The sequence below is a fragment of the Bombina bombina genome, chromosome 2, assembly GCF_027579735.1.
Source record: "Bombina bombina isolate aBomBom1 chromosome 2, aBomBom1.pri, whole genome shotgun sequence".
Lineage (NCBI taxonomy): Eukaryota > Metazoa > Chordata > Amphibia > Anura > Bombinatoridae > Bombina > Bombina bombina.
The window spans coordinates 697,280,029-697,292,930 of record NC_069500.1 but is presented as its reverse complement, the minus strand read 5'-3'; the positions used below and the strand labels follow the sequence as shown (position 1 = coordinate 697,292,930).

The following is a 12,902-nucleotide window of genomic DNA, read 5'->3' as shown; positions in this document are numbered from 1 at the left end:
TTTCTTGGCCCAGTCTTGACGTTTCAGCTTGTGTGTCTTGTTCAGTGGTGGTCGTCTTTCAGCCTTTCTTACCTTGGCCATGTCTCTGAGTATTGCACACCTTGTGCTTTTGGGCACTCCAGTGATGTTGCAGCTCTGAAATATGGCTAAACTGGTGGCAAGTGGCATCTTGGCAGCTGCACGCTTGACTTTTCTCAGTTCATGGGCAGTTATTTTGCGCCTTGGTTTTTCCACACGCTTCTTGCGAACCTGTTGACTATTTTGAATGAAACGCTTGATTGTTCGATGATCACGCTTCAGAAGCTTTGCAATTTTAAGAGTGCTGCATCCCTCTGCAAGATATCTCACTATTTTTTACTTTTCTGAGCCTGTCAAGTCCTTCTTTTGACCCATTTTGCCAAAGGAAAGGAAGTTGCCTAATAATTATGCACACCTGATATAGGGTGTTGATGTCATTAGACCACACCCCTTCTCATTACAGAGATGCACATCACCTAATATGCTTAATTGGTAGTAGGCTTTCGAGCCTATACAGCTTGGAGTAAGACAACATGCATAAAGAGGATGATGTGGTCAAAATACTCATTTGCCTAATAATTCTGCACTCCCTGTATTTGTTCTTTTTGTTTTATATCTTTTTTTTTATTGATTGATGCTCGCCTTTAAATGATCCTTCATAGCATTAAAATACCATTGTGTTTGGTAGCTATTAAAATTTATTATGACTAACTAGGCGATAAACCTGTCCAGAGGGCAGTCTATGTTTAAAAACTACAACCCCCCAAGCTAAAGTTACAAAAAAACAAACAGCTAAAATTACAGAAAAAAATAAAAAGGTATCCAAAATAAAAATTTTTAACCTAAACTAATACCGCTATAAAAATAAAAAAATTCCCCAAAACTAAAAACACCCCCTAATCTAATGCTAAACTACTAATAGCCCTTAAAAGGACTTTTTGTAGGGCAGTTACAAAAAATTATAAGTCCCCCCTAACAGTAAAACCTACCACCCACTAAACCCCCCAAAATAAATAAACCTAACACTAAAAAACCTAAACTACCCATTGCCCTGAAAAGGGCATTTGTATGGGCATTACCCTTAAAAGGGCATTCTGCTCTTTTGATGCTCTTAAAAGGGCATTGATCTTTTAAGAAGTGCCCATAACCCTAATCTAAAAAAAAACAAATCCCCCCAAAAAATGTAAGAAAAACTAACCCCAGGTTGGTACTCTCCGGCGGAGAAAGTCCTCTTCTAGTCGTTGAAGTCTTCTTCCAAGCGGCCGACATCTTCTTCCAAGCGGGGACCACTTCTTTCTTCATCCAGGACAATGGAACTGAAGACCGGCGACCACGAACCATGGAGCGTGGAGATGAGAGCTACTGAAATCCTATTGGCTGATTTGAACAGCCAATAGGATTTCAGTAGCTCTCATACTATTGGCTGATTTGAATTTGAAGAATCAAATCAGCCAATAGGAATTCAAGGGACAGCATCTTTAATCGCATACCTTAAATTCACTATGCAGTGTACGACAGAGATCATACGAAGAAGATCCTCCACGCTCCATGGCTCCATGGTCGCCGGTCTTCAGTTCCAGGGTCGCCGGTCTTCAACTACGCGGTCATTGGTCTTCAGCTCTGCCCTCCGCTCCGCGCCAGCTTGTTCCTGGAAGAAGAAAGAAGATGTTGCCACTTGGGAGAAGACTTCACCGCCTGGAACAGGTCCTTCTATGCCAGACTTCAGCAACTGTGAGTACTAACATGGGGGTTATACTTAGTTTTTTTTTTTAATTTGGGTTTTTTTTTATTTAGATTATGGATGGGCACTTCTTAAAAGAGCTATATGCCCTTTTAAGGGCAGCAAAAGAGCTGAATTCCCTTTTAAGGGCAATGCCCATACAAATGCCCTTTTCAGGGCAATGGATAGTTTAGGTTTTTTAGTGTTAGGTTTATTTATTTTGCGGGGTTTGGTGGGTGGTGGGTTTTACTGTTAGAGGGGACTTATAATTTTTCGTAATTGCAAACATGCTGTTTAACTTAGGACAATGCCCTACGAAAAGCCCTTTTTTTAGGGCTATTGGTAGTTTAGCATCAGTTTAGGGGGTGTTTTTATTTTGGGGGGGTTTTTATTTTCATAGGGATTAGGTTTAAATTTTTAATTTTTAATAATTTGTTTATTATTTTCTGTAATGTTAGACTTTTTTATTTTTAAAGTAATGTTAGTTTTTTTTATTTTTTTTGTAATTTTGTATTTTTACTTTAGGTAGTTGGGTTTAATTTAGGGCTGGTAGGTTAGGGGGCTTAGTAATTGAATTAGTTATTTGCCTTGTGGGTTTTGGCGGTTTAAGGGGTTAATAAGTTAATTAGATTTATTGCGATGTGGGAGTTCTGCGGTTTAGGGGTTAATAGGTTTATTGTGATGTGGGGGTTTTGCAGTCTAGGGGTTAATAGGTTAATTAGGTTTATTGCGATGTGGGGGTTTTGTGGTTTAGGAGTTGATAGTTTAAAAAAAAAAAAAATTCACAAGATTAATAATCCCCATATATTTTAAAAATTAATTTAATACTAATGGTGTCATACTAAGTTTTATTTAAAAAAAAACACTTGTAAGAAAAATATCCATTTTCAGATTTTTGGGAGCCAACCTGACGTAATCTGGGACCTAATGCCCAGACAATGCAAAGCAAATTTCTGTTATTTTTTTTGTAACAAAAAAAACAAATAAATCACATTCCTTCATTTTAGATTACATTTTCAGTATTTTTATTATTTTTGTAAAAAGATAATGTTAAAATATAATAATATAATGTACCCCTTGCTATGACTTTTTTAAAAAAAAAAAATAATATATTTTTCATCAGTTACTATTAGAAAAAAAATAAAACTTTGCTGCCCTCTAGTGGTAACTGATATTATTAAATTGGCTATATTTTAGCAAAGTGAAGTTTCTTATAAATTACCACTACATTCATAAACATATTACTTGTAATACAAAAATTTTAGAATACATACAAAAAAAAATGAATATATTAAATAGACCAATAGATTAAATGCTATTGTTACTTATTCCTTTATTTGTCCTTGTGTTAAAACATGATAAATTAATACATGCACTAGTTGTATATTTAATTAATAGAAAATACATACAAAAACTGAAATACATTTGGTAGCTGTATAACCTTCAGTGTACATACTGTGTGCATCAGCATTTTATGGAATCACTGCACAATCACAGAGAAAAATGTTGTGCTAAAAATGAATGATATAAAAATGCTTATCAGTAAATTTGTGCTATCACTAATTTAGGTCATCTTTTTATTATGTTTTACATTTTGACGATACCTACAAGGAAAAGAAAAACATAAATCAAATATTTAGCAACTCATTTGAAATATCTGTATTGTGGTCTTGAATCGCACCTCACATTACAAATGTGCTAAAAAAAAGGCTGAATTTCAGAAGCATTGGCCTGGTTCCAGTTGCTTTACATTGTAAGAATGGGATTGATTAACTTTCAGATAAAAGCCAAGTGTTTCATGTTAAATAGATCTGCTCTGTGCTCATTGTTTAAATTGAGCCATAACTTGGGCTTTCAAATGCTGTTTAATTGGCCTTTACTTATAGCTGACAATTCCTTTTAACTTTTTTTTAAAATAACATTTATTATGTCTTCAATACAGTATATTGTTTCTCAATAATCTCATTAATCTCTATTAATTTAGAGAATAGAGACATGACTATGTTTCTAATAAATATTTTTGAAAATAGTTACAGTAATCAAGAGGCATATAAAACATTCTAAGCAAAGTTATTGGAGCTCAAAACTTACAAAGTTCTAGAATTAGTCATTCTTTTTCAATACTTTATAGAACAATATAGGGCTAGATCCTGTGTTTGGTCCTATTGATCTTTACAAACCATAGAATGTCTTGTCAATATCAATAGTGATTGGCCAGTCATCATACTCAAGCGACATAATTGTTCAACAAATCAATCACTGCACATGCTCTTACAGCTATTGCAATTTAAGATAATAGAAACATTATCTCATGTGTGTTGCTGATATGTGGGGCAGACTACATTGCTATTGCAAACCCTGTTTTTAGAAGCTGTTGTGTGAGTTTGTTTAGGCAGTCTAAAACTTAAAAAAAAAAATGAAACCCAAAAATATTTCTTTCATGATTCAGATAGAGGATATCATTTTAAAAACATTACAATTTAGTTCTATTATCTAATTTGCTTAATTATTTTGGTATCATCTGTTGAAGAAATAGCAATGCACATGGGTGAACCAATAAATTTGTGCCATCACTAATTTGAGTCATCCATTATGTTACAAATTTTGAAAATAACTGAAAGGAAAAGAAAAACATAAATCAAATATTTAGCAACTCATTTGAAATATCTGTTTTGTGGGCTTAAATCACATCTCACCTTACAAATGTTCTAAAATAAGAGGCATCTATATGCAGCCACCAATCAGCAGCTCTTGAGTCTATTTAGATGTGATTTTCAACAATGGATATCAAGAGAATGAAGAAAATTAGATAATAAAAGTAAATTGGAAAGTTGTTTAAAATTGTAAGCCCTTTCTAAATCATGAAAGAAAAAAATGGGTTTCATGTCCCTTTAATATGGAGGATATAATATAATTCACCCTTATTAAACCTGCCAATCGTTGATCTGACCCCCCCAAACCACAGTAGCCCTATCTGTATCAGAATTCACCTACTAAAGTGTAACGAACCCTATCTGTAAAATCTACTAACAGGAAGCTCCCATACTAAATTCCCCATATTAAAGGGATATGAAACTTTCCCATTTACTCCTATTATCATTTTTTCTTCATTCTCTTGGTATCTTTATTTGAAAAAAGCAGGAATGTAAGCTTAGGAGCCGTCCCATTTTTGGTTCAGGACCCTGGGTAGCGTTTTCTGATTGGTGTACCCCATTCATGCTCTATTGCTCTATGGAATTTGGTGGGGCTTTACATATATATGTTAATAATGCTTTTTATGGCCCTTGTCTTCTATGTATTATCTATAATGTGTGTTCTCTGCCTTTATTGACAGTTTATTTACTTCTGTTTTTCAGATGTACATTACAAGCACAATAAAAACAAAAAGTAGCCGACTGGCAAAGCCTGTATTGTGTCTCGGGACCCTTTGCTCTGCATTCCTTACAGGACTGAACCGTGTGTCTGAGTACAGAAATCATTGTGTTGATGTCATAGGTGGTTTCATACTAGGAACAGCCGTAGCTTTGTTTCTGGTGAGTATAACAATGATGTCATACATAAACTTATGCCTATTCTCTGTTTGATGCTCAGCAAATAATAACAGTCATTTTACTTTGCTTGGTATTAATTGCAAAGTAAAGTCAAAATTAACCTTAAATAGATTGGATACGGCATGCTATTTTAAAGGGACAGTCAAGTCCAAAATAAACTTTTATGATTCAGATAGGACATGTAATTTTAAACAACTTTCCAATTTACTTTTATCACCAATTTTGCTTTGTTCTCTTGCTATTCTTAGTTGAAAGCTAAACCTAGGAGGTTCATATGCTAATTTCTTAGACCTTGAAGACCACCTCTAATCTAAATGCATTTTGATAGTTTTTTACCACTAGAGGGCATTAGTTCATGTGTTTCATATAGATAACACTAAGCTCATGCTCGTGAATTTACCATGGAGTCAGTTCTGATTGGCTAAAATGCAAGTCTGTCAAAATAACAAATAAGGGGGCAGTCTGCAGAGGCCTAGATACAAGGTAATTACAGAGATAAACTGTGTATTATTATAACTGTGTTGGTTATGCAAAACTGGGAAATGGGTAATTAAGGGATTATCTATCTTTTAAAACAACCAAAATTCTGGTGTTGACTGTCCCTTTAAACAACTTTACAATTTACTTATTTTATTAATTTGGCTTAGTTTTCTTGGTATCCTTTTTTAAAGAGGAGCGTGCATGTGTCTTTAGCCATCTGCCAGAAGTGTGTGTAACAATGTTATACATAGATGAAGCCATTGCTGCCATAGACTGCTAAAGGCACATGCACACTCCCGAGCTCCTATCAGTCTACCTAGCTTTACTCTTCAACAAAGGATATCAAGAGTACTAGGGAAATTTAATAATAGAAGTTAATTGGAAAGTTGTTTAAAACTGCATGCTCTATCTGAATCATGGAGGTATACTTTTGACTTTACTAGACCTTTAACACAGGTATTATTGCATATTTCTAGACATTAAACAAATTAAGTTATTACTCTCAGAGCTATTATAACATAATAGCAACAGTATCTTTGACAGTTGCTATTAAAGTGAATGTAAATTTTGATGCTAAAGTGCCCGGTTTTAAAAAATTTGATTAAAAACAGGGGCACTTTAATTCATCAAAATTTTCATTTCACTTCTGGGGCTCGATCCGATAAAAATATTTGCGCTGGTTTGGTATCACATATACGGCGTAACCTAGAAGTTACGCGCGTATATTTCTGCCGTTGCCCGTAGATTTTCGGGCCATAGGCAGGTATACCAAACCAGCGCAGTTTGGTATCCAATATACAGCGTAAGGACTTATGTGGCGAAAATGGAGAAATCTTACTCCATTTTCACCTCGCCACAAAAAGCAGCCGTAAGAAGCCTTACGCTGACTATTGGAGCCCCATAACTCCCTAAACTAGCTGCTAAATAAACCTAACGCATCCGCAATGTCTATCTACCTGTCAACCGCAATCTGCTAAATAAAACCTAACACCTAATGCATGCGCAATGTCTATCTCCCTGTCAACCGCGATCCCCCGCCGCAATCCCTAATAAAGTATTTAACCCCTAAACCGCCGCCATCTACATAAACTAACCCCCTACTGTGAGCCCCTAAAACCGCCACCATCTACCTTATCTATCCCCTAATCTGACCCCTTACACCAGCTATATTAATATTATTAACCCCTAATCTAATCCCCCTAAAATAATTATCTCTATTACCAGCCCTTAAAAGGGCCTTTTGCGGGGCTTAGCCCCAAAGTAAACAGCTCTTTTGCCCTATAACCTGCCCTCCCTACACCACCGCCACCTATATTAATAGTATTAACCCCTAATGTAAGACCCTTACACCGCCGCCATCTATATTAGAATTATTAACCCCTAATTTAATCTACCTACCCCGCCGCCAGCTATATTATCTATATTAACCCTAAGTATATTATAGTTAATATAGTTATTACATTATGTATATTAACTATATTAACCCTAATTGTATTAGGGTTAATATAGTTAATATAGTTACTATCCGCTAGATTTGGAGTTTTGTCGGTAACGACCCGAAAAACTAACGCCGGCTTTTTTCTGGCCGCACCATAAAAATAACTCTGGTATTGAGAGTCCACATAAAGGCTGCGTTAGGCTCCAAAAAAGGAGCGTAGAGCATTTTTAACGCAGCTTCAACTCTCAATACCAGCGGTGCTTACGGACGCGGCCAGCCTCAAAAACGTGCTCGTGCACGATTCCCCCATAGGAAACAATGGGGCTGTTTGAGCTGAAAAAAAACCTAACACCTGCAAAAAAGCCGCGTTCAGCTTTTAACGCAGCCCCATTGTTTGCTATGGGGAAACACTTCCTACGTCTGCACCTAACACTCTAACATGTACCCCGAGTCTAAACACCCCTAACCTTACACTTATTAACCCCTAATCTGCCGCCCCCGCTATCGCTGACACCTGCATTTTATTTTTAACCCCTAATCTACCGCTCCGTAAACCGCCGCTACTTACATTATCCCTATGTACCCCTAATCTGCTGCCCCTAACACCGCCGACCCCTATATTATATTTATTAACCCCTAATCTGCCCCCCAACAACGTCCCCTCCACCTGCCTACACTTATTAACCCCTAATCTGCCGACCGAAGCTCACCGCTATTCTAATAAATGTATTAACCCCTAAAGCTAAGTCTAACCCTAACACTAACACCCCCCTAAGTTAAATATAATTTACATCTAACGAAATTAATTAACTCTTATTAAATAAATTATTCCTATTTAAAGATAAATACTTACCTGTAAAATAAATCCTAATATAGCTACAATATAAATTATAATTATAGTATAGCTATTTTAGGATTAATATTTATTTTACAGGCAACTTTGTAATTATTTTAACCAGGTACAATAGCTATTAAATAGTTAAGAACTATTTAATAGCTAAAATAGTTAAAATAATTACAAAATTACCTGTAAAATAAATACTAACCTAAGTTACAATTAAACCTAACACTACACTATCAATAAATTAATTAAATAAACTACCTACAATTACCTACAATTAACCTAACATTACACTTTCAATAAATTAATTAAATACAATTCCTACAAATAAATACAATTAAATAAACTAGCTAAAGTACAAAAAATAAAAAAGAACTAAGTTACAAAAAATAAAAAAATATTTACAAACATAAGAAAAATATTACAACAATTTTAAACTAATTACACCTACTCTAAGCCCCCTAATAAAACAACAAAGCCCCCCAAAATAAAAAATGCCCTACCCTATTCTAAATTACTAAAGTTAAAAGCTCTTTTACCTTACCAGCCCTGAACAGGGCCCTTTGCGGGGCATGCCCCAAGAAGTTCAGCTCTTTTGCCTGTAAAAAAAAACATACAATACTCCCCCCCCCAACATTACAACCCACCACCCACATACCCCTAATCTAACCCAAACCCCCCTTAAATAAACCTAACACTAAGCCCCTGAAGATCTTCCTACCTTGTCTTCACCTCACCGGGTATCACCGATCGGTCCTGGCTCCGATATCTTCATCCAACCCAAGCGGGGGCTAGACATCCACTGAAGAAGTCCAGAAGAGGGTCCAAAGTCTTCATCCTATCCGGGAAGAAGAGGCGATCTGGACCGGCAACCATCTTGATCCAAGCGGCATCTTCTATCTTCATCCGATGACGACCGGCTCCATCCTGAAGACCTCCACCGCGGACCCATCTTCTTCCGGCGACGTCCAACTGAAGAATGACAGTTCCTTTAAGGGACGTCATCCAAGATGGTGTCCCTCGAATTCCGATTGGCTGATAGGATTCTATCAGCCAATCGGAATTAAGGTAGGAATATTCTGATTGGCTGATGGAATCAGCCAATCAGAATCAAGTTCAATCCGATTGGCTGATCCAATCAGCCAATCAGATTGAGCTCGTATTCTATTGGCTGTTCCGATCAGCCAATCGGAATTCGAGGGACGCCATCTTGGATGACGTCCCTTAAAGGAACCGTCATTCTTCAGTTGGACGTCGCCGGAAGAAGATGGGTCCGCGGTGGAGGTCTTCAGGATGGAGCCGGTCGTCATCGGATGAAGATAGAAGATGCCGCTTGGATCAAGATGGTTGCCGGTCCAGATCGCCTCTTCTTCCCGGATAGGATGAAGACTTTGGACCCTCTTCTGGACTTCTTCAGTGGATGTCTAGCCCCCGCTTGGGTTGGATGAAGATATCGGAGCCAGGACCGATCGGTGATACCCGGTGAGGTGAAGACAAGGTAGGAAGATCTTCAGGGGCTTAGTGTTAGGTTTATTTAAGGGGGGTTTGGGTTAGATTAGGGGTATGTGGGTGGTGGGTTGTAATGTTGGGGGGGGGTATTGTATGTTTTTTTTTACAGGCAAAAGAGCTGAACTTCTTGGGGCATGCCCCGCAAAGGGCCCTGTTCAGGGCTGGTAAGGTAAAAGAGCTTTTAACTTTAGTAATTTAGAATAGGGTAGGGCATTTTTTATTTTGGGGGGCTTTGTTGTTTTATTAGGGGGCTTAGAGTAGGTGTAATTAGTTTAAAATTGTTGTAATATTTTTCTTATGTTTGTAAATATTTTTTTATTTTTTGTAACTTAGTTCTTTTGGCTGTTCCGATCAGCCAATAGAATGCAAGCTCAATCTGATTGGCTGATTGGTTCAGCCAATCGGATTGAACTTGAATCTGATTGGCTGATTCAATCAGCCAATCAGTTTTTCTACCTTAATTCCGATTGGCTGATAGAATCCTATCAGCCAATCGGAATTCGACGGATGCCATCTTGGATGACGTCATTTAAAGGTACCTCATTCGTCGTTCAGTCGTCGGCCGGGATGGATGCTCCGCGTCGGTGGAGAGAAGATTGAAGATGCCGCTTGATGGAAGATGCTGCCGGATGGAAGAAGACTTTGCTGCCGATTGGATAAAAACATCGCCGAGATGAAGATTTCTTCTTTACCGCTTGGATAGACATCACCCGGATCGGATGAGGAGTTCGGCCCGGCGTGGTGAAGATAAGGTAGCGAGATCTTCAGGGGGGTAGTGTTAGGTTTATTTAAGGGGGGTTTGGGTTAGATTAGGGATATGTGGGTGGTGGGTTGTAATGTTGGGGGGTGGTATTGTGTTTTTTTTTTCAGGCAAAAGAGCAGTTTTCTTTGGGGCATGCGCTGCAAAAAGCCCTTTTAAGGGCTGGTAAGGTAAAAGAGCTTTGAACTTTTTTTAATTTAGAATAGGGTAGGGAATTTTTTTTATTTTGGGGGGCTTTATTATTTTATTAGGGGGCTTAGAATAGGTGTAATTAGCTTAAAAATCTTGTAATCTTTTTTTATTTTTTGTAATTTAGTGTTTGTTTTTTTTTGTAATTTAGTTTAGTTTATTTAATTGTATTTTTAGATAGATATTTGTAGTTTATTTAATTTATTGATAGTGTAGGTGTATTTGTAACTTAGGTTAGGATTTATTTTACAGGTAATTGGGTAATTATTTTAACTAGGTAGCTATTAAATAGTTAATAACTATTTAATAGCTATTATACCTAGTTAAAATAATTAACAATTTACCTGTAAAATAAATATAAACCCTAACATAGCTACAATGTAGGACATACTTGAAAACGAGAGAAATCTCAATGTATCCTTCCTGGTAAAATATTTTATAAATAAATAAATAAATATCTTAGAGTTTATTTTATAGGTAAGTATTTAGATTTAAATAGGAATATTTTAATTAATAATATTAATATTAGATTTATCTTAATAAGAGTTTAGTTAGGGATGTTAGAGTTAGATAGAGTTATTATACTTAATATATATATAATATAATAACGATATTAACTATATTAACCCTAATATAATTAGGGTTAATATAGTTAATATATATAATATAATAACTATATTAACTATATTAACCCTAATATAATTAGGGTTAATATAGTTAATATAGCTGGCGGCGGTGTTGGGGGATTAGATTAGGGGTTAATACATTTATTATAGGTGGCCGCGGTGTAGGGGGATGTAGATTGTAGGCAAAAGAGCAGTTTACTTTGTGACAAAGCCCCGCCAAAAGCCCTTTTAAGGGCTGGTAAAAGAGCTGAATTCTTTGGGGCATGTCCCGCAAAAAGCCCTTTTAAGGGCTGGCAAAAGAGCTGTTACTTTGGGGCAATGCCACTCAAAAAGCCTTTTTCAGGGCTATTTGTAGGGTTAGACTTAGGTTTAGTGGTAGGGATAGTTTAGTATTTTAGGGGTTAAATAATTTAATATAGATGGCGGCGGGGTAGGGGGATTAAATTATGGGTTAATAATTTTAAAATAGATGGCGGCGGGGTAGAGGCTCACTTTAGGGGGTAGGTAAGGTAGATGTCGGCGGGGTAGGGGCTCACTTTAGGGGGTTATAGATTTAATATAGCTGGTGGCAGGGTCCGGGAGCGGCGGTTTAGGGGTTAATACATATTTTATTGTTAGGATAGTGAGGGGGGATAGCGGATAGAGGTTTATACGTGTCGGGCTATGTTAGGGAGGCGTGTTAGACAGTGCGGGTGATTTCATACTTTAGTCAGGTTTTGTAGGCGCCGGCAGTTTCTAACGTGGCGTAAGTCACTTGCGACGCCAGAAATTTGTACTTGCGCAGATTTCTGGACATCACTGGTTTATCCGACTTACGGCACGTTAGCATCTGACGGCGCCGTATATTGGATAGCTCGAGATGCGAGCTGAAACTGCGGGCGACGCGGGTTCCCTCACTTGCGCCGCAAACTACGCCGTATATCGGATCGCGCCCCTGTTGTGAAAAAAAAACTTACCTTTTAAATTTCACAGCAGCTCCAGCTTCCTCAGCCCATCGCAATGCCTCTTCCTGGGTCTAAAATGAGGAATCCTGCTTCCTCCAATTACGGCGTTGAATCAGACACTGATTCCCTCAGGGGGGAAGCCATGATTAGAGGATAACGGATCCATCATTTCTGACATCAGAAATGGCTTGCGATGACCGGGAAAGCTGGAGCGGCTGTCAAGTTTAAAAGGTAAGTTTTTTTTTCTCACAACAAGTGAAATGTAAATTTTGATGAATTAAAGTGCCCCTGTTTTTAATCGAATTTTTTAAAACCGGGCACTTTAGCTTCAAAATTTACATTCACTTTAAGGGATCGATTTATTAAGTCCTTCTCCTCCCTTCGACTTCAGGTTCCCACAGGAGAACCTGCAGTCAGTATTTATCAAGCAGCTGTCACCAGAGCACTGCTTCCTACCCTCTTCTCCACCTCTTAGGTGGAGAATTTAAATCTCCCTGGTTTTGTCGACTGGGAAGATTGACAGCTCCTGTCCATGCCACGCGTGATTGGCTGTGCGCGGGCAGGGGGTGGGTTTGCACGTGAACGCAGGATCCCACTCATGTGCAATGGTAAATTCGGGCAGCGGATTGCTGCCCGCCACTGAAGAGCTTGGGTGGACAGGGGCGAATATGTATGCCCCTGTCCGCCTTAGATTGATAAAGCGACCCCTGTGTGTCAAAGCCCACAGTTCTCCTGCTTACACATTTTAGTAATATCAAGTTAAAAAAAGTTTTACAAGTCTATTTAGATAAAGAATAAGCAATCTGGCAGATAATAAATAAATAAG

General features: G+C 37.6%; 1 protein-coding gene across 1 annotated transcript in view; it reads left to right on the top strand.

The window, feature by feature from the left end:
• The window catches only part of PLPPR1 (phospholipid phosphatase related 1), a 219,640-nt gene that overhangs the window by 195,309 nt on the left and 11,429 nt on the right, over window positions 1-12,902 (top strand). The window contains exon 5 of the mRNA XM_053700630.1: window positions 5,095-5,271. Within this exon, the coding sequence (XP_053556605.1) occupies window positions 5,095-5,271 (177 nt within the window). The remainder of the gene's footprint in view (window positions 1-5,094; window positions 5,272-12,902) is intronic.